The sequence below is a fragment of the Neolamprologus brichardi genome, chromosome 6 (genome assembly GCF_056152115.1).
Source record: "Neolamprologus brichardi isolate AB-2024 chromosome 6, ASM5615211v1, whole genome shotgun sequence".
NCBI classification, from domain to species: Eukaryota; Metazoa; Chordata; class Actinopteri; order Cichliformes; family Cichlidae; genus Neolamprologus; species Neolamprologus brichardi.
This window is the reverse complement of record NC_142109.1, coordinates 18,086,866-18,109,552: the sequence shown is the minus strand read 5'-3', so window position 1 is coordinate 18,109,552 and position 22,687 is coordinate 18,086,866. Positions and strand designations below refer to the sequence as shown.

At 41.6% G+C, this 22,687-nt stretch overlaps 2 protein-coding genes across 4 annotated transcripts in view; one reads left to right on the top strand and one right to left on the bottom strand.

The window, feature by feature from the left end:
- fam184b (family with sequence similarity 184 member B) overlaps positions 1–7,408 on the top strand; it is a 33,227-nt gene extending 25,819 nt beyond the window's left edge. For 2 of the 3 annotated variants that reach the window (XM_087841768.1, XM_087841766.1), the window contains 3 exons: positions 910–1,017; positions 3,684–4,084; positions 6,766–7,408. In XM_087841768.1, coding sequence (XP_087697894.1) covers positions 910–1,017; positions 3,684–4,084; positions 6,766–6,838 — 582 coding nt within the window. In that variant the 3' untranslated portion in view covers positions 6,839–7,408. The remainder of the gene's footprint in view (positions 1–909; positions 1,018–3,683; positions 4,085–6,765) is intronic. The other variant, XM_087841767.1, reaches the window with a different exon arrangement.
- A 1,379-nt stretch (positions 7,409–8,787) lies between these two features.
- On the bottom strand, positions 8,788–22,453 carry haspin (histone H3 associated protein kinase). Its single transcript, XM_006787224.2, has 16 exons — positions 21,977–22,453; positions 21,432–21,590; positions 21,118–21,273; positions 20,340–20,477; positions 18,534–20,235; positions 14,646–14,790; positions 14,372–14,523; positions 14,054–14,239; positions 13,556–13,641; positions 13,312–13,374; positions 13,132–13,223; positions 11,894–11,973; positions 10,992–11,080; positions 10,671–10,813; positions 10,464–10,566; positions 8,788–9,337 (listed from the first exon to the last, which is right to left on the bottom strand). The coding sequence occupies exons 1-16, from the start codon at positions 22,132–22,134 to the stop codon at positions 9,136–9,138; spliced, it is 3,654 nt and encodes a 1,217-aa protein (XP_006787287.2). The 5' UTR covers positions 22,135–22,453; the 3' UTR covers positions 8,788–9,135.
- Positions 22,454–22,687: the final 234 nt, after the last annotated feature.

The window sequence follows — 22,687 nt, the reverse complement described above, 5'->3', positions numbered from 1 at the left end:
ATAAAATGTTTTGATAATATTTGTACACACTTGTACAGAGGTGGATGGATTCAGGCTCTCTCGATTCCCTTATACTTGTATCTTCAGATATATGGGCATGATAGTATTTGAGCTATAGAACTGATTCTTGACCTTAGAGCAGGGTGGTCAACATTTTTCTTTAGCAGAGGACTTGAATAAAACGAACAAAGGTCCACGTGTTGGATAACTTGATTAACTGACTACAGTAAAAGTATAACCAACGTAAAAGATGTGTTAAAAAAGCTACATGAACACTTAAATTAACTTACATCTTGCCCGTTGTCTGATATACACCACTGCATGGGTCAGCATTAAAACACGTGGTGTAGCACAGACTCACTGCAGTGATTCCTCTTGACGTATCTTTTGCATAATGTTGCCTTGTATTGATTTCTTAGCAGTTGCTTTGTTTTCCTCTGGAGACTGAGGTGGGCCAAGGTCCCATCTGACTGCAGCATCCCTGGTTTGATTTCTTTCAAAGTGTTTAGTTCTGTGTAATCTTTTAAACACAGACAGACTGATTATAGCAGCTGCTCTGATCCAAACTCTAACAGTAGCAAGCTAAAAATCAAAATCACACAGTGTGTTGAGACTGAGAGTTAAAAATCTGGCTGCATAAATGAGCATTTTTCCCAAACCATAAATATTTAAATGACTCAGACTAAACCCAGTGGAACAGTGCCTTCATTAATCATCAGCGGTCATGTGTGCGTAGGAGAAAACTACATTTTTCAGTGTCCTCTGACTGAGTGCTGCATCTACCATCTGTGTGACGTGAGGCAGTTTAGCAAACATTTACACCCTCCAGACACAACTCAAACCCTACAACAACAGCAACAATTGTGAATAAGGCCAGTGAAAGTCCTTCCTCGTCCTCCTTGCCTCCAGGAAGAGAGGCATCAGCTGCAGCTCTATCCTCCTGTTGCCGGGGACAACTGTAGCCTCGGGCCCCGTGACAGCAAGTCCCGCCCCGGGAACATCACGCCAACCACGATGGTGAGTTTGTGTGTTCAGCTCACGCGCGTAAGAGTGAGCCTCCATCTAGCCAGAAGGGCTCGCTGGGCCGAAGCCGGCTTCGGTTTCTGGGGCACGAAACAGTGAAACGTGGAAGTTCGCCCACTCAGCACGTCACCAGTGTGTGGTAACGACACCCCGCCCCCCTCCCTGCAACAACTCCATCATCACTCGGCTTTTACTAACATTGCATTTGGCAACTAAAGATGCAGATGCGTGAAAGATGTGGGAACTTATATTATGCAGCACTTTTATTTTTTTTAGTTTGACCTGTTATCAGCTGACGTGCAAACATGATGAAATCGATTTTGAGGCGATCGCGTTTTTAATCAAAGCTTCTCAGGAGTGTGACTAATAAATTGAGGCTGCTGTAAAGTGCAGGATTCTGTGTGCCTTCACTTGCACTTGTTTGGTGTCAGTCGTGGATATGTGCTTACCGACCATCTGGCGTGGTACATTTAAAAATGCTGACACGCATCATCACCTGCAGCCTGTCGACAGTCTCCTATGATGGCTGCGGGCCACCAACTTTTGTATTTATGTTCATGCATTTGTTACTGAGAAGTTTCAGTAAAACTACACTTATTTCGGGATGTGTCTTCTTCTCCTGTAATGCCTAAACATTGAACACTTCAGACTCTGCTGTTTCGTTTTAATATAAATCATAGAGGACATAAAACATTTTCCTTAGCTGCCGATTTAATCAAACTTACTACTTAAAGACAAAATTTGCATTTAGCTGGGGTCTATTTTCAGAGTATGATTTAATACATGTGTAGTATTTACAGGACAGAATATGTGGCTGAAAATGAACTAAGGTGGCCTTCATAATAACTGAACACGTGTGGCTTTACTAATTTCACTAAATTGACTAGTGGGCACTTGCTTTGCAACATAAACTTACCAACATAACACTAACATAAACTAATTTTAAGAGTGGTCTTGCGTAGTAGTTCTCCAGGTTTTCTGAAGGTCTCTTAGTCTTTCTTTGAACATTTGCAACTTTTTTTATTTTTATTTTTCAGTCCAATGTACCTGAGTTTTCACGCTCAGATGGATGTTTGTTTTTCTTTGTTTGTTGTTTGTTCAAATGGCATTGGATGAACCAGTGTCCTGACTACACAAAGAACTCATTTTAAATTTAGGAGACTTTTGCAAAAACATTTATTCAATTTCTTTAGTTGAGTCTATGAAAACTACCAAAGATATCTCAGTAAACCCATCTACAGCAGATGAACATTATCTGAAAGTTATATCTTTAAGAAATAGGAAAAAAATCCAGCAAAGACTTGATACAGCACCTGAAAGATGCTCCTGGCCCTTCAGTAGATCCATCTATGTTTCACTGAATCCTCATCAGAAGTGGTCCCAATTGAAGGGTGGCTGTCAAGAAGCCATTCTTAAGGAAGGGAAATAGGTTGAAAAGGCTGAGTTATGCCAAATTGGACTGAAAATCAGTGGCAACATATCTCATCAAATAATTAGTCCAAATTTAAATATTTTGCTTCAAACTTTTGTCAGTATGTATGCATGAGGTCAGGAGAGAGGCACAACAGTGAGTCTCTACAGACATCAAGAAAACATGATGGAGGGTCTGTCGTAGTTGGCCGGTGGTTTTGGAGAGCTTCTCAAAATTGATTATGAATGCAAAAAAGTGCTGTGAGATTTTGATCCACCACCATCAAGAATCAGACTGGCAACAGTTTCATTTTTCATCATGACAGAGAATGAAGGAAAAGGCAGCCAACATCCAAAGAAGAGCTTTGAATGTCCTAAACTATTCTTGAGGACCACTTAAAGGAATAACAAGAACGCTTGTCTAATAGAGTTCAGCTGTGTTGAAGAATAAAGGTGGTCAAACCAAATATTGACTTTCAAGCTTGTTCTGCAACCTCTGTTATCTCTATTCACGTTTGCACGTTTCTATAAATCAATGCACCTATTTCCCATTTTTCTTGCAAAAAATAAAGAAATGAAAGGCCACTCACGACATTTACACAGCATTGTACGTTTTTTTTTTAAATATAGGTTGGTTGTGTAAACAGTCAAATTCAAGCCAGAAGCTCAAGCTTCAGACTGCTCTAAATTCTCAGTTTCGCTTTTTTTCTCCTCTTGGATCTGCGAGGCAGCTCTGGCTGTGAGCACAGACACCTTGGCCACCTGCTGTTTGGATCTTTTGCTTTTGAGTGGCAGCCAATCAGAAGAAAGTTGGCTGACCTTAAAGAGAGAGGAGCTTCAACAGCTTGTTTCAGACAGAAGAAGAACCAAGGCTCTGCACCAACTTCCAGTAAAAGCTAAATATAAGCACTGTTTTGAACTGTCAGTCATGCAAAGCTGCTCTGGTGAAGAATAAAATATGTGGGCCTGGATGTGAGAGCGAAGCCTCCTTTAAACAGATATCTGCTTGTAAATATGCAGAATTTGCAAGTAGGAGATTTTCTAGCTTACAGGCCACTTGTAGTCTGAGTGCAACTAACCAATCATTTGTTTGAGCAACAAAAGAGAGACTGATTTTGTCCCATTAGTCATAAATCACAACCAGTGGGTCCAGATTTCTGCTGGTTATACTGAGCGCTCTGAAAAACTGATCCTTTTTTTAAAAACTCTAACCTATGTGTCAATTTTTATTTATTTATTTTTTTCCACAGAGGAAACGTGCCGAGTCGCCTCCTCGTGTCACCAGCATCTCCACGGCCGGCACTTACAACAGGAGCATCTTTGTGCCCCACTCCTCCTCCTCCTCGTCTTCCTCCTCCCCCTCCGTCCATCAGCACTCCTCCTCAACCCTCCCCCACCAGTCCTCCTCCCACCCTCAAACCTCGCCCCACTACTCCACCTCCTCTCTCCCACACAAACATACGTCCCTCCCCCTCACCCAGCATTCCTCGCCCTCCCTCTCTCGCTCCGCCAGAACCCGGACCTCCTGCATCCCACCAACGCCGGCGCCGACGGCACCTCTCCCCGTCTGCCCCTCGCCTCAGACGGGCATCCGATACGTGTCCCCCTCCTGCCTGGACCCACACGTACACCTGCAGGCCCACTCAATCAGGTATGAATGTTTTGATTCAGCCAGCTGACTTCCTCAGGGTGAGATAAGAAACCAAAAATTAAACTTCAACCTTATTTTTAATATTTTTTTTTACTTTTTGACTTAATCCTTACCAGGGATATCACGTTCAACAAGTTATATTAACAACCTTTTGAACTTTATATAAAGATGTGAAAATATGATAAAAACTAGAGGGAGCAATACAACAATAATTCTTAGTGATGACATTAATCAAACCGATACAACAAGGACTCAGATCGCTGGCATGAACTGGATGTCGGGATTAATCAGCTGTCAGTCTGTGTTAATCTCAGCGCTTAGTTCAAGATGAGCCAGCTGTAGCTGTCCGCTGCAGATCTCTTGATGGAAACCTGCTCTACCAGCAGTCATCACTTTCCATGACAGCGTGGCTGGTGATGTTTCCACATTTGTGACTCTGTGTGTCTGTCATGGTGGCAAAATGTGGTCTACAAATGCAACTTTAAGTACTGAATAAGTAATTAACTACATCATGATTCATAAATAACACCGATCATCCCGCTACAGAATCATGTTTTACAACCTTCTCATTCATGTGGATCTTACTTTGACATTTACTGCCAACCTTAATCAGTGTCACATGGGGGCTGGAGCCTATCCCAGTTACCATAGGGCGAGAGGCAGGGTACACCCAGGACAGATGGCCAGTCTCTCACAGGGCTAACACACAGAGAGACAAACAACCATTCACACTCATGGGCAATTTAGAATCACCAACTAACCTAACCCCACTAATTGCATGTCTTAGGACTGTGGGAGGAAGTCATAGTACCCGAAGAGAACTCACACAAACACGTGGAGAACATGCAAATGAGGCAACAGTGCAAACCATTGCTGCAAACATAGACTGTATATAAAAGATAGCACACTGTGATGTCACATGTTGGTCTGTCGGCTTTGTGTTTTTGTTAGCTCAGCGGTTTGTGACTCTAATGTGGATCATAATTTACCAACAAACCTTTCATGGTCCATGAGTCCATGAATAATCAGAACAGGGTTTACTGAGGTTGTGGATCAAGACAGATGAGACAATGCAGTCACAAAAAGTCTAATTAAGACAGACATTTTGAACAGGGATGTTATCCTGACCTTGTGTACTCGTTGCTGTGTGATCATGTAATAATCAGTTTATGACTACTGAGGATTTATGCATACAAATACAACAATAATTCTCAGTGATGACATTAATTAAACCGATACAAGGTTGCTTGCTAATGCCAGGTTTGATCCCGTCTCGTCTTCAGAACTGTCAGATTTGTCGGCTGCACATCTATAATGTGACTCTCCCCTATTAACACATCCAAGTGGTTCTCTGTTGGTGACTGTGGAGGCCATTTGAGTTCAGTGAACTCAAAGTCATGTTCAGTACAATATTTTATTGTCCAGTTTTGATGAGCCTTCCCCAACTGTAGCCTCAGTTTCTTGTTCTTAGCTGCTGTAGCACGCCTCCTGTTACTGTAGTTTTCTCCTCTGACCTTTGTCATCAACGAGACATTTTCTAACAGAGAGCTGCCGCTCACTGGATATTGTCTCTTTTTCAAACCATTCTCTGTAAAATAAAAGGAGAGTCCCAGCAGATCAGACGCTTCTGAAATACTCAGACCAGCCCTTCAAGCACCAACTACCATACCAAATTTAAAGTAACTTAAATCACCTTTCTTCCCCATTCTGATGCTCAATTTGAACTTCAGGAGGTGGTCTTGACCATGTCTACATACCTAAAGGCATTGAGTTTCTGCCATTTTATCGGCTGATCATTTTCACTCATGCAACACTTTATTCTTTAAAAACACCTGAACATGCTGGAGCTTGAGCCACAGACCTTCCAATTGGTACACAACCCACTCTTCCTCGTGAGCCACAGATGTACCAAAGGTCTAACAGCTGTAATATAGTGTAAATACCAGTGAGGTGACATCTTGTCCTAAAGAAGGTATTCAGTAAATGTCAGTCTTTATAAGCTGAAACAGTCAAGGTCCTGCTACTTTCCTTTCTTTCTTTTCTGACTGCAATTGAACACCCTAGCATACCAACTAAAGGTGTAATTAACCTGTAATAAATGCCATTTAATTCAAAATTGTAATGTAATTATATTCGCATACAAATACTTAAAGGTAGACACACTAAGTCAAGTTTTTACAGGAAACAAGGAAGTAATTATAAAGTAATTACTTATTATTATTATCATTATTACTATGTAAATTTAGGGCTCCATAAGTAATTTTAAGTATGAGGTAACTAATTTGGAATAAAAACAATGTGTTCCCATCTTACATCGCACACTGTACTTTTCAGGGAACAAATTGCCTTTATTTTGTCTTTTTACTTTTTTTTATTCAATATTCATTAAGTAGATGTGCATGATGGATATTCTATTATTTACTTTTTTGCTTACGCTGTAGTTTAAATTCCTGTAAAAACCTCTTGGCTTCTTACCAACTTTATTCTAGCGTACCTACCTTAAAGTAGTAGTATGCAGATATAATAACATTTTAATTTCAAATAAAATCCGTTGAGATTCGTTTTAATTGCCCTTAGTCGTGGGACGTGTAATAAAATGTTACTAATGTTTTTCTTCCTGTCATGTTTCTGAATTAGTTGTGATTAAAACACTAAACCTGTCTGCGTCTTGTGTCGTGCAGGGGGCCATACCTGGAGCAGAGAGGGACAGAAGGGCTGAAGCAGGAGTGGTTCACCAAATACTTCTCCTTCTGAGCACAAATGCATACAAGCATACAGACACACACATACACATACAACAGCTGCAGGTACATTTCATATCCACTTCATTGCTTCTTATACACATCTGTTTGCTTCCCAGACTCAAACACACACACACACACACACAAACAAAGAACCTTGAAAACAAACACATCAACAGACATATGGGCTCATCACCAGCAAGGCCATTTCAAACATTGCCTCAAAGCTCAACCAAAAAGTGCTTCTCAAACACATGCCTGACCTCTTCTCAGACATTGGCCTGCCGGATCTTCTTTGTATAGTTTGGAATGTCGCCATATGTTTTTTTTTAAAGGACGTCTTCCTTTTTTAATGCAACTGTTGCCCTAATCCCATCGTGTAACGATTCCAGGCAGGTGTTCATTAAGAAAAAGAAAAAACAGCAACCAAGTGTCTCTTTGCGTATGGAAGCATTCAACATATTCAATCAAGATCCACATCAAAATGGACACACACGACTCACCATACCAAAATGAAGCTTGTTTCAATGCAAAAATGTATAATAATCTTAATGATGAAATTGAATAAAATATTTTGTTTTTGTATGTGTGTCCTTTTTCTGTTTATCACATTCTTTGAGCTTAAGCTCAGATGCTTCTCCGTGGTTCAGGGTATCACTAAAAAGATTCACATCATGTGTCGTTTGTATGGCGACGTGCAGTGTACTCCACCCGCTGCCAGTAGTGCACAGTACAGGAAGGTGGATTTATAATGTTGAAGTAGCTGAAAATTCTTTACCAGGATGATTTATAATTAGTTGTAAGTTTTGTTGATAAATTACCCAGAAAAATCTGGGTAATTTAAAAAAATCTGTTACTGACCAATTTATCAAATTAAATACTCGACATATCTAACGATTTTAACTCACTGTTCCAAAGACGACCATAATCACCTTTCAGGTATTAGTTAAAATGATTTATAGACTGCTGTTAATCTGACCACTGACTTATTTTTGTCATCTCAGGACTTAAAAGTTATTAACTCAAAGATAATACACATTTTTGTTTTGGAGAGATCTCACCTTTCTGGAGGGAAATAGTGTACCAAGCTTTCTTCTTGATGGTTATCAACCGGAATAAACACAAACTACTTTAAGGCAGTTTAGTTATACTTTGTTTACTACTTGGAGACATGTTTCACAGCTTACTGGGCTTCGAATAATCCACTAGATTTCCTTCTGCTGGCATTTTAATGCAGTACAATACATTCCCTATCAGTTTAATAAAGGGAGCCCTTCTTCAGCCCATTCCTTTGTCTAGCTGCTTATCAAATTCAAAGTCACGGGAGTGCAGAGCCTATCCCAGCTCTTTTAGAGGGAGAGGAGGGGGGGGGGGTACACAGGAGGACGGGGGACCTGGGCAGGTCCCCAGAATATCACAGGACATACACAGGGAGTACGTACAAACGCTGACAGATTCAAACCCAGAACCGTCTTGCTGTGAGGTGACAGTTCTGATTACTATTATATACGACCATACTAAAACAATTATAAATCTAAATACCCTGGTACGCTGTAATAACATATCAACTTAACATGCTTCATTTTTTACATCTTCTTACAGACTTTTATTTTATATAAAAACATTCAGAACTCTTAAAATGTGCATTTATTGATTATAATGCTTCACACAGAAGTGAATCCTCTGCCAGATTTACCTGTTAAATGTCCCGTTTACGCTACATTTACATACCATATTTTTGAGATCTAATCTTCTATTTCCCCTTGTGGCCCTTCTGCTTTTCAAATGAAATCACATCACATGTTTCTGAACCGTTTCATCATTAACCAGAGAAAAAAATGAAAGAAAAGCTGAAACTTGGCCATGTAGTAGGTAGTGATTAATTTACACCAAGTAACAGATTAAGAACCAATGCAGACAGCAAACACTGAACCACATTGCTACAAGATTAAGAAAGAAATATTTCATTTCATTTCTTTATTTATTTCACACACCTTATCATGATAATTCTTTTCAAAATTTATACCTAGGATGCAAAAAAACAAGTGAATGGATTTATTAGAATAACAACATAAAGAAGCTCCACTGACCACCAATATATAATCTCCAGTCATTTTAATGAGCCTTGTTTTATGACAGCATTGTCTGCACTACACTCTAAGTAACTCTTCTGTGCCAGCGTGTCAACTGGGAACACTGGGAACACTGTCTTAAATTAACAGAGGACGAGCGGGAAGAAACATTGCACCCTCTTTGTGCTAAAAACGGTCTCTGTGTGAGTTTCCTCACACTTTGCGTTGAATCCTCGTGCTACTGGAACATGGGGCAGCTCTGCAACGCCTCTGTGGCTGAACTGTACTGGAGGACATTGTCATAGAAACCAGTCAGCTCCTCTCGCACGTCCTTGGCAGTCCTCCCCCCTGAGCCGCGGTACTTCATAGAAAGCAGCTTGGAGCAAAGGTAGTGGAGCCACAGTACGTTGGTATGAGGGTGGTAAGCAGCCCAGTTATTTCTGATAAAAGACACAAACAGCATGAGAGGATCAATAAATCAACAACAATGCTGCATTTCTCACTGTGCTGTCATGAACTTTAACAATGCCAAGAGTGTCATATTTGACACGTGAATTTCTGAGACGGCTCCATCATCAGTGTGAACCGATACTCTAAAGCAGTGCTGTCAAACATAGGGCACAGGGGCCAGTCCGACCTAATAGTCTGGCCCGCTGGACTGCTTTATAAAATGTGAGGGATTTTTTTTTTCTCCACAGCTTTTCTGTGAATTAACAAAAACTTTTAGTCTTATAATTACAGGACTGTGTGGGCAATGAGCTACCAGAATTGTTTGGTTTTTTGTTGTAATTTTAAACATTTCTCACAATTTGAGTCTAAAGAAAATCAAAAACAGAATATTCTCATCATTTCCCTTATATTGAGATCACTCTGAGATTAAATGTGCAGTTAAACTTCTGTACAGTGACAGACAGGGCAGTCTGACCCATTTAAGATTAAAGTGGGCTGTCTGTGGCCCACGATGTAAAATCAGGTTGACATTTGTGCTCTGGAGAAAAGGCCAACAGCAGGGAATGTCCTGACCTCCTGATTCACAGGGAATTATGTAACCTCGCCTCACTGTTTTTTTTTTTTTCCTTTTTAAATTTGACATAATTACAAACATGTTTTTATGAGTGTCTCAAAGAAAAAGAAATCCTACATAATAGCAAAGCAAAATTATAATTTAACAGTTCAAGTTTAACAGTATCACTGGTTTCATTTTGTTTCCAGGTTTGTTTCCTCATTTCAGTTAAGTTTATTTATAATGTTGGTGGTATTCATTATTTCAGGACACAAAGAACTGACTCCATGTCAGCATCTCAGTCTCAGAAAAATGAACAAATCACTCGTTCTTTCTGGTTTGACTGAAAAGTATGATGAAACTGACCTGGACAAAAACTAAAAACATTTACTGTATATTTTTATTCTAGTTTGTTTTGTTTAGTAGGTGCACAGTGATAGATGTATAGAGATACAGCTATAGAAAGATACAGAGACATAGAGTGAGATAAAGACTTTAAGCCTTTACTGCACAGAGACTCCTGTTACATGGCACATAGATGCTTGATCACTAAATGGACTGACCCGTTTTCCTGTCTCATGAGTCTGTAGATCTCAAACTGGTAGTCTCCCCGTCCCATGAAGAGCTCTTCATCATTTGAGATGTCACAAGACACCGTCAAATCATCTACAACACAAAAGCAACAGTTTAGAACCACTACATAATATTCACTATGTGTATAACACAATCCATTCAAAGTATGACAGTAAGCAAGTAGAAAGATATCTGACCGATTTCTAATCTGGAGAGAGAATAGTCAATGATGCGGACCAGCACCCCTCTGGTTTCCAGAGAGTGGGTGGTTCCATTGACGAGGAAGCTCCCCGTCTTCTGCTTGGTTGTTTTGACCAGCACGTTTCCCCAGTGCAAGTCCCTGCAATAAACAGTGTGTAGGGTTAAACTGTTAGAGCTAGAGTTCCAGCTGAACATTTGTTAGTTTCCTTCTAAACGCTAGAGGGTTTTGTTTTGTTAGCGGGGAACAAACTGCATCTGTAAGCGTCTTCTTGGGAAACTGTCAGTCGGTGCTGTAATTTATCAATGTGTGTCAGTACCTGTGTTCAAAGTGAAGCTCCTGCTCAGCAACAGCCAAGGCAGCAGTAACCTGGTGAAGGATGCTCTTCGCCACCGCTAAAGATGCCAACTTGAAAACACAACAAGAGCATAAATTAGACAAAGTTTTTTAGACTATTTAAGTGCAAACATTCAAGGCATCCAATTTCCCCACGAGTAAACATCTCTGCAAATTCACCTGATAATCAGTCCAATACTGAGAAAAAGTGCAAAAAAACAAAACAGGTCATGAGGTCCGAGCACCCGTGCTACACACACTGAGCACCTTCTTCCTGTCATCTTCATGTCGACACAGTCAGACGTCAGACTCAGGAAGAAGGTGCTCAGGATGTGTAAGACCTCAAGTCAGAAAATATTCATAAATACTTGCAGGGAGATGAGATGTGAATGTTGAGTAACAGCAATTTAAGTTTCTAGAAGCCAGAAAAAGTCCAGCCGTGCCAAAGATAACACTAGTCAACATGAATTTTCAGAAGCAAATAATTTCTTTAAGATGTTCATCATCTTTTCTCATCACCTCCAGCGTGCAGTAATTTATGGTCTGGCTGACATTAAGCTGTAATGACTGAACTCAAGAACTTGCTATTTTTATGCAGCCGCTCTCGTCATTAAAATTTTAAAACATTTTTACTGAGAGTGTGAACGTGAAATAAGCAAAGGCTTCTTTTTAGCTTAATCTTCAGTAATGACAATTTGAATACAGAGCGCTTTAACTGACCACAGACACTTTCAGCTTGTGTACTTTCTACATTCAGCCAATGTAAAAGTAGTTTTATCTGCAGGCTACCAGCTTTACCTTCTGTATCTCTGAACAGTCACAACAGAGGTGGCAGATAAAAGCTCAACATTTCCACAAAGACACGGGGAAAGCTTTGATCCCTACCGTTCCGTTGCTGTTCTCCAAGTCGATGCCGCCAAACTCAAACTCCAGGATTAGGAATATTTGGTCATTTTCAAAGAAATCTGAGCAAAAACACAAAAAGAGAAACCCAAATCACATGATTTGCTTATTTTAGGGACCGAGTGGGTTCACTTATGACCCCATTTTAGAAAGAAAGTCTAAAATATTTTTTAATGGCTTTATATTATGTTCTTAATCAAAAATTTGTTTTTTGTTTTGTTAAAAATCTATGACAAATATTTAACTGTAATCACTCACACACACACACACACACACACACACACACACACACACACACACACACACACACAGAACAATTACATTCTCTTACACTAGAGGGCAGTACAACTACCAGAAAAATCCAACCCTGATGAAGGCCCTAGCACGAGTAGTGGTCAGAAGAAAGCCAAAAAAAAGTACACTGGGGAAAACCTGACCCAATTCGACTATGACTGGTGTGCGGGGGGGGGGAATTATCAATATGCTTTTTGTGACATTTTTATTTGGTGGTGTGTTGTGTGATTTTTCTAATGTGAAATATGGCTCCAAAAGGTTGGGGAACACTGATCTAATGATGTGGGGGGGTTTTTTAGGGACACTTCGGGTCACTTAATATCTACCAAGCATTATTTAAACACCACTGACCCCATCCATCCCTTTTTGACCAGTGTACCCATCTTTGATGGCTGCTTCCAGTAGGATACACACTATGTCACAAAGCTCAAATCATCTCAAACTGTTTTTTGTTTTTGTTTTTTAAACACAACAATGAGTTCACTGAACTGAAACAGCCTCTAAAGTCACCATATTTGAATTTAATAGATCATGTTTGGGATGGGGTAAAACGAGATTCCCATCATGGATGTGCAGTTGATAAATCTACAACATCCATGCAATGATGTCATGTGGATACGGCCAAAATCTCTAAGGAAAGTTTCCAACACTTTGGTGAATCTGTGCCACAATTAAGGTGTGACTAAAAAAAAATTAAAATCTATAAATGTACAGCTGGTCATAAAGAAAACAAACAAACAACAACAACAACAACAAAAACATAGCAAGTTGGGCAAGAACTTTTTTAGCATTAATAATTAAAAACACAGACCAAGTTGTATCTTAGTTAGAGAGAAGTTAATATAGAAGTAAGTTAACCCCTAACCCTAGGAAATACACAAAACACGTTCTTGTGAATAAATTATAATGAGCTCTGTCTCACTGACCTGGTCTGTCGTTCTCTGAGCCTTTCTGTTGGTCAAATGTGTCCCACGCTTTCAGGAAATCTGCAGGGTAGCAGCCTTGAACACAGTGAAGACTATGTGGAGAAAAATAGACACAAAGTCACATTAAGACTCAAAACTACTGAGGCACTAACAGAAAAAAAGATCAAAGAAAATACTTACTCTTTGAGTCCAATAAAACCATGGGTCTGGTTGTGCTGCTTCTCTTTGAGGCTGCTCAGCTCCCTGGTAGAAGAAGACAAAACAAAACAAAACACACAAACACTGCTCATTAGAGCTGTTCAGCTGGAGTACTTTGATGTGGTTCATTAAGTATCACTGTACTGAAAAATACAGACCTTATAAGCTCTAGCATTACAGCAAATGGACTGCATATAGTGAGCAGTGTGTACCTGCGGTTACTTACTTAGAGATAATAATTTCATGGAGAATCTCTCCAAAGGTCTTCTGGTCCTCTCCGTTCACCTTCTCGCTCCCCTCTACGGGAATGATCTGAAAATACAATCCAGCGTGGGACTTCTTGTGTTGAACGTTTGCAGTTTTTTCAGTAACATTAGTAGTTTTATTTTTGAAGCACATTACAACTCAATTGGTTTACACTACAAATTACTGGCCTGTTCCCTGTCCTTTTAGTTCTGAGCCATCATCAATGCCCCCTTTGTGTTTTCATTGATTCATTTAGGTCTCCTGAGCGTCATGTTGAGGTATCTTTGCTCCCTTTTAGTTCTTTTCTACTACTTAAAACCTATAAGACCAGCTCAGGATCAGAAAAGGGCCAGAAAAGGAAAAACAATGCACAATATTTACCTTCTTTGATACAACTCACAGCTGTAACTCTCTAACAGAGCTCAGTCAACGCTACACTTCTAAAACATGTTGTTCACATACACTCAAATGTACTTACTTTGAGGGCGACGGTGTCTCCTGATTCGTTGTTGGTGGAGAAGACTTCCCCAAAGGTGCCCTCTCCAATCTTCAGACACTTCTTCATACGCTGGGGGAGAATGCACTCTTCCCAGGGCAGAGGCCGCTGCTGGCCACATTCAGCATACACCTTCTCTGCGTCTGACAGGTCTGCGTCTTCACAAACCTTCCAGACAAGTGGGAGGAGGTTACGTGCATCCACAGCCTGGATGTCACGCCATCAGGTCTAACAACCCAAATGCAAAGTGCAGAGAAACCAACAGAAAGTCTGAATATATAACTTATGTGTGTTTAATACCAGGGAATGCTGGCCCAGCAGCTGTGACCGGAGCCGCTTGGGGAGTGGCGTCCGTAAGGGTGTGGTAAAGAGATCCCGACTGAGATCAGCAGCGTCCGTCCTCCCAGGAGAGCCCGACGCTGATAGACGTAAACTCCTCGGAGTGAGCAGCACTAAGGAGAGGGAATGAGGGGGTGGGGATGGGGGTGGTGGGGAACAGAGAGAGAGAGAGTGTAAGGACTCTCAAAGTCAATCTAAAAGCTTAAAATCCGAACACCAGAGTGTACATCATTACCCAAGCCTTTGCGATGAACAGAGAGGGCGGCTTTGATCCGGCTCCAGGTTTTCGTGTTTGGTGTGAAATCAGCCAGCAGGGATGAGAGGTTGAGCCGACTTGCTTTCACCGGGGTGGAGAAATTCATGGTAGAGCCCAAAAACTCCTACATATGGCACATACAACAGGCTTTAAGTTAAATGACTTAAAAGCCTTTAAATGTTTAATTAGTGCTCGGTGGATCGTGACAGAAAAACTTAAGAGTTAACACAGATCTGCTCTGTGATCAGAAATATTCTGCTTCTTCACTTACGGGACGAGTTAATAGCTTAATAGTTTTTATGAGGTTTGGAGATCAAATGAAGTAATCATTTGTTGCACTAAAGGGACAATTCATTCACAAATTGTATATAGATAGATTATTTTCATGCTAATTTGCCCAGTTTTGGAGATTTTGGCAGCATGGACGTTTGCCTTCCTTTGAATATAATCAAACTACATTGCAGCTACATGGAAGCTTGTGCTCGCTACAGTGTGAGAGCACCTAAACATTATATGCTTACCCATCACCAGAAATGTGATGTTGTTGAGATGCAGGATTTCTTTATAAATGCAGCACACTGAGTGCAAAAATAGGAGATACTGGTAAGCTGGAAAACTTGGAAGCCAATTAGAGTCTTTTGTCACACCACATGTTCAACATCAAGAATAATTATCTGGTCACTAGTTTCGTTGGCATGTTTTAACTTTAAATTTGGCAGGTCCTTGCAGAGTCCTCAACTCTGGTACAGGCTGAGAGAGCAGACACCCCCTCTATCTCTTGTAGTGGTATTGAGTGGTGTATGTGTGTCTGTGTAAAATAAGATGGGGTCAAAAAGTCCCCCTCTAAACTCAGTCAGAGTCGGCTTCTTCTCCCACAGTCGATCACCTGCTTCCATCTCATTCCATCTCCACTCCTCAGTCACACTAACCCTCTGCATGTCCTCTTTCACTACATCCATTAACCTTCACTGAGGTCTTCCTCTTTTTCTCCTACCTGGAAGCTCCATATTCAACATCCTTTGTCCAGTACATCCACTATTACTCTGGATAAATACAACATAATAATAAAACCAGTGCTGGTACCAAAAAAAAGAGAAGATTTTTCATAACACACAGGAAAAGACCCAGGGAAACCGAGTTAATGATTAAAAAATATGGCTAAAAAATAACCCTAAAAACTAGAGCAGGGCGATATGACCAAAAATATTTATCACATATACATTTGAAAATTTGCAATAACGACATAACTGACGATATAATTGACACTAGACTAATACTTTACAACTCCACAACTTTATTCGTGCAAATAAATAAATAAATGTATTTTCACTTAAACAAGCAGCTGTTTTTTTTTTATGTGCATTATAGTTATATAAAAATTTAACAGTGCAAATGCAAATTCCTTGCTGACAGTTTAACCAAAAGGCATTTCCAGTGGAAATTGGCCGACATATCCTCAGCATAACCATGCATAATATCCACAAAACTTAAAAAGAGGTTATACACATAATACGGTAATATTATGTTGAAGCGCAGTATGTATCACTCTGCGAGGCTCCTGCCTACGACAGCCGTAATGCTCCGATAATCCATCAAGCAGTGCGGTTCGTAGCTTAGCAAAGTCGTACTAAAACAGTTGACAGATTTTCGAGCGCCGTGTACCACATAAAATCGTTTCGAGGTCAATAAACACATCCAGAATTCATACATAAGGCACACGGATTATAAGGGGCACTGTTGATTTTCAGAAAAATCAAAGGATTGATTTTAAATGTGCCGTATTTTCCAAACAACAGGGTAATAACGACTGCCCGCTAGCATGCTCTACCAAAAATAGTGCTTTGTTGTGTATCTGACGGACGAAAGCTAAACCAGTTCCACACCACTGAAGTTGCAGCATTTTTACAAACCAATTCTGGTTCATCCGTTTCATTTAACGATCCGCTTTCGCCCTTCTCATTCTGCGTCGCCGCCATGCTTTTTCCACCATGTGCGTATGGCACATAAGGCACTGCGCATGCGCGTTTTACCCATATTCTATCGCGATATTTCATTTTCTTATCGTTGCCCGGCATTATATCGGTATTACCGTGAACTGTATGATATGGCCCAGCCCTACTAAAAACGATAAATTTCACACCCGAGCCTCAACTCTTGTGGCTCAGTAACAAATACTTGTTCACCTGTTACCATCAAGACATCGGGAAACCAAATGTGCAGGTTAATTAGTGCAGCTGCATCTGATTAATACTCTAATAGTCAGCATCATTTGTTGCAAACTGACTGGAGGGATTTACAGAAAAGCAAAAGCAGCGAGTTGGCCGTCCGACTGGGGTCCGGAATGTGGGGCCTCCCTGCTGCTGCGGAGTCGGGGCGGTCTGCTTCTCCCCACCGCAGGGAAAAAGGGTAACACAACCTGGGTCTGGGTGCAGTTCCCCCCCCCAGGGGCAAGGGTACCTAGACCCGGTTTGTAGAGTACGCTTGGGGAGTGTGATTGTGTGTACAGCGTCTCTTTATGTCTGTCTCCACGTTGGTTAAGTGTGGAGTAAGTGCATATGAGAGCATGATGGTGGGAATGGATGTTTGTATCTGTGTGTGCCTGTATGTCTGTGTCCATATGTCAGGTTGGGTATCAGACGCCACCTCTCTGAGGACAGCTCAGGCCCTCCAAGGTTTGGAGGCCTATCTCCCCCCACCACTTCCCCTGCCGGGGGCGGACTCCCTCAGACATCGGTGCGTTGGTGGTTCTTTGTGTCCGGGGGTGGGCGTCCGGGTGCACACCGGCTCACTCCTTGGCGGCTGCTTATCGGGGCCTGGAGCCTGGGGCTCGCTTGGGCCACTTCGGAGGTGGGGTGCCCCCGGCCTCTCGGCCTGGGGCTCGGTCACTCAGGCACAGCTGGCTGCCGGCGGAGCTCACGGGCACGTCGCTGCAACCCCCCCTGGCTTCTGCTCCGTGGCTGCTGGGTGACCCCTCATCTGGGACTCTCCTCAGCTCTTTCTGGGACAGTGGCACGGCTGCCCCTCTGTTGGTCTTCCTTGGTCTCTTGTGTTCTGGGGGCCTCTGGATGTCTGGGGTTTTGATCTCCTCCATACCTGCTTCATGCCCTGGAGGACGGGGCAGTGGCCCCCCACACCCTCTAGCAGATCATTACATGAGGGAACCTTTTAAGAAAACAAGCGCGTCCATGCTCACAGGTGTACACACGGGTGATCACACACACAAACTACACCCTTTTTGGCTCCTACCTCAATGCACACTGTGTACTGTCGATCTTACGTGCTGCACAATAATGTTTAATATTTAGTATTTACTGTCATATTCCCATATATCATTGTGATGTTGTTTATTGTATTACTCTCGTTTTCTTCTGCTTGTTTTCTTTTTTCTTTCTCAACAGGTGATCCAGGTGATCGATACATGTATTTTTTTTTCTTTTTTTTTTTTTTTGCTTATTCTGTTTTTTGCCCTTCTCCCCCATCCCTCTTCTCAACTGTTTTTCTTTCCCTCTTTCTTTCTCCCTTTTCTTTCCCCCAGTCAAGTCTGTCCCGTATTCAGCAAGTGAAAATAAAATAAAGAATAAAAGGTGAATCAAATGGACCATTACGGCAAAGCTGGGATGGTCAATTTGGTAAAGAAAATCCGTTGGGCATCTTTCTTCGCCTTTAGACAATAATTCTGATGGCAAAAGAGCCAAACGGGACAAGCAAAAAAAAAAAAAAAAAAAAAAAAAAAAAGCATCAACTTAAATGGTAACTTCAACAATGAACCCATTAAACATCACCTTCATTATCCATCCAGCGCTGCTGAACATATGAGCCTACTGTTTCAGCTGTCCTTTGTTCTGTTACTCTGAATTTGATTCTTACCTTTGGCTGCTTGTGCTGTGAGGGGATCATCTCATTGATGCTACAGTCTGCAGCCCTGCTCCTGATCACGTGCGTGCTGGCGTTGCCTTTGTTTTTCCAGCGGCTCACGCTCATGCCGCTCACGCACACCTTCCTCGTCGTCCCAGGGCGGTCTGTGGATGCGCTCCGCTGTTTCTTTTCCTTCTGAGCCACGGGCATCTTTTTTCTCTTCTTTACAACTTCTCTGTCTGAGGTGGTCTCATCCTCAGAAGTAGTCAAACGTCCGTTCTTCACGCTGGCTTTCGAGGCAGTCGTCTCTTTACTGTCATCACTCTCCGACAAGTGGTCCGTCTTTGTCTGGTCGTCACTAGCTGAGTCGGGCACATCTCCGGCTGGTTTTAGCAGAGCACCTTTGGGCCTCATAATTTCTTTCAACAGTGACAAATTTACTCTCTTTATCCCAACAATAAGTTTATCTGTTAGACATTTCTCCTTCAGCCCTGCTGTGAGATCTGCTGCACATTCTGTTTTGGCTGATTGTGTCTCGCCCGAATCTTCCTCTGTCTGCTTTGAGAAGCCTTTTAGTTGCTCTTGTGACAAAACCAGGTTCTTCATCTGGACTGAACACCTCTTAGTAAGACTTTTACTCTTTGCCACTATAGCCTCGCCTTCCACTGTCTGCACGGTGCTGCTGGACTCCAAATGTGTGCTCATTATAATCTCAGAGCTGCTGTCTGTGTGATGAATAGACTGAACATAAAGTACTGATTCTGACTGCTCCATAGGTGATGGGGTCGAGTGTTCGGCTGACTGCTTAAAGTTAACTAATGGAGAAATGTTAGTGTTGCAACTCTGACTCACTGAAGCTTCTTGGTCAAAACTATTATGGATATCATTGACTGTACCTGATAAATGAAGACAAAATGGTGCTTTTAAAGACTCTGACAGATCGACCACTTCACTGCTGTCCACAGGCTGTTTGTTTGTTTGTCGGCTGTGCAGTGAGCTTGAATGTCCCAGACAGGATGAGTAGGTTGTTTCACAGCTCAGCTCAGCGAACAAGTCTAATCTCTCCAGCGGCACGGTGCAGCGTGTGGACAAACATTTCTCCTTCAGTGTCTCGATCAGCCAATCTAACCCTCCTGCTGCTGCAGATACAAACTGACTGCTGCTGCCACTGTCTGCAGACAGCAGATTTGCACTCTGTAATTTGCCTTCATTTTTAGACTTTGATTCACTTCTTCTCTTAGGCTCTGAAAATAAATCAATAGATGGTTCTATGTGGTCAGGTAGGTCTGTGTCTGTCTGCTGGCAGTGAAGCGAACAATCTGGTGGGGAGACTATGCCGTCTACTGACATGGATGGAGGAGTGCAGGACAGATTGTTGACTGAAAATGGTTTAAGCTTCCCACATTTGCTGAAGGATCCTGCTGACGGTGTAGAGCAGAAGATGGGTTTCCTGGGGCAGGGTCCGAGACTGCAATCTGCCAACTCGTTGAGAGATATCTCTCGGAAGGGAGCGCTCATAGAGTTCTCCGCACTTGATGGCCCCAATGCTGGAGGCAGCTTTCTTTTCCTGGAAGGCCTCTTGTAAGGAAAGGCTGTAGAAGTGAAGTCATCTGAGGAGCTGAGTATACTGACAGATGCTTTGGGGACTTTTGGTTTAATTGCAGCGGCTCGTCTACGTTGGGTTACAAATCGGCCTGCAGAAGAAGGATAAACACTAGAAAGCAGGAGAAGAGAGAATGAGAGCTAATGGTTACAGCAAATAATGATGACATTTCTGTTCAGGCTTTTAACAGAGGTCTTAAAGACACGAATGCTCACTTTGAGTTTGTCCTCATTTTATCTGAATTTCTGTGGCCTTTTGGTGCAGATGTTTCTTCCTCACTCTCCGTGGTGACAGGAACCTGCTGGCCCCTCCGCTTCATCAAAACTCTGTGTCCAGACACAAGCCGGCTTGTCCTGATAACGGGAAAAATCATTTCACAAACAGACAAATAAATGCAAAAGAGATGCTTTAAAAGTTGTGAATGGCTAACAATAGTCACTCACTGCAAACCAAATGCTGAAAGTGCTGAGGTAGAGAGTAAAAAAGAGAGAGCGTAAAGAGAGTAAAAAGAGAGAAGTCAGTCAGAAACAAGTCAAAGTAAAACATTTTGTATCAAAAAGCCTGCTGATAGAAAACTCACAACTCATTTTTAATAATTTAAAAAGTAGTTCCAGCATCTCAAATGTAAAGATGTTTTTCTCTGTATGATTATAAATTTGAGTTTGTTTTGGGACTGCTCTGGGAAAAGTAAGTTTCACTTGAGACATCTGTTTAACTCTGAGAGCAGCCAAAGTGCAATTGTCAGTATATTTTTTACATTTGATATTGATTTAGACAAGCAGCCCAAGAGCTGACTCTGCAAACTGCAGCTTTTGGAATACATTTCACAGAAACTGCTGAAAACGGTTGGATCAGCCTTCAGTTTGCCAGAAATGTCAAACCTCTGATTACATTCACAGTTGTGCTTATATTTAATAGAACCCTAAAACTCTCAACATTGTCATTTTAGTAATGTGTTGTTGCTTTGTTGTTGTTGTTTTTAAATGCCCAGACCTGGTTGTCTTGCTCTGCTGAGTTAATACAGAAGGAGGAGGTGGAGCGAGCATCCTGCTGTTCTCCTCATCGCTGCTAGTCTCTGTTATACGACGTATGGTCTTTCTTTTAGCAGGACGCACTGCTCTACAACTGGCCACACTACTCTTCTTCTTTCTAAGGAAGGGAAAGAAATGGTGTGGACCACTCACACATACAATACAAAAAAAGCAAACTACTTCAAGGATATTTTTCTAGCCTGAGATAATCTAATAACTCAAATGCAGTATTAGTGACTGCAGTGTTATTCACCATTTATTACAATATTCACAGACCTGGCTGTCCTGCTCTGCTGAGCAGGTGGAGGGAGAGGAGGTGCATTCTCCTCATTGCTCATGTCCCCTTCATCCATACTCTTCTCAGTCAGACAAAGCATTGCTTTCTTCTTGGCAGGACGAACGGTTCTGCCACTCAAGGCGTTGGTGCTCTTCTCTCTGTTAAATGAAAAGCAGATGGAGCAATGAAGACAGACAAGCTCACAATCAGAGCAGGAAACTCTGATTGACAACTAAACTGTACTTTGCACACGTCCACAGGGGGTTGTTATGTATGTACAAACTGTTGATTTACTCTACATTTTTGCCACTACTGTAATTAGCTACAGTTAGGTGTATTTAAGATAAAAGATAAAAGCTAACTAAAAACTTCAGATATGTGACTGTATGGACTGGCATTTCTGTGGCTTTTTTGGCTTCCATACACAATAATAATAGTATATTTCTTATAAGCTAAAACCAAAAAGTAGCTGCACAGATTTTGGGATCGATAATGTAGAGAAAATATTGAAAAGACGGTTTAGTAAAGAAAATTATAAACATACCTTATCCTCTGAGGTTTGGAGGGCTCAAAGACGGAGACATCCGAGGAGGACGCGGTGCTGTCGAAGGCCTGCTTGCGGTCTTCAGGTGAGATCCAGGCGGACACCTTCCGCCTCTGTTTCCCGTATGTCTTCAGATATAGCGGCTTTACTGGCTTCATGTTTGACTTCCCAGCTACAACCGTGCCAAAAGGTAAAACTTTTATAAACTACAAATGGAGATTTACCGCGGCTGGAGCACACAGGAGTAAGCCGCAGTCTGACAGGTTTATATATCGACCGTTGACAGTGCAAAACCACAAAACCACTACAACGATTTTAATAAAGCGTAACCGAAGAACTAATTCTCAACTAACTCAACTAACTCAAGCGTAATAACAGTTTTAGCCTGTATCCATGGTTGCTAGCTTTATCTTTTTCTTGTCTTGCTATAAATCGGAATAATCCAACCCGCTTCTTGTTCAAACTGCTGGAAAACGGTGATTGGTCTGCAACTATTCGGTGGCTTTATCACTGCGCCCCCTGGAGGATTGGAGTAATCGCAGCAGGCGTTTATATTAGTTGCAATTTTTGCTTTTTGCTGCCCTCTTGGCCAGGTTTCCGGTGGAAAAAACATTTTATTTTCTGTGAAACATAAATAAATAAATATAGTATACATAAAATAAAGTTAGCAAAAAATGAATGATTTACATTACTTAAATACACTTACTACAT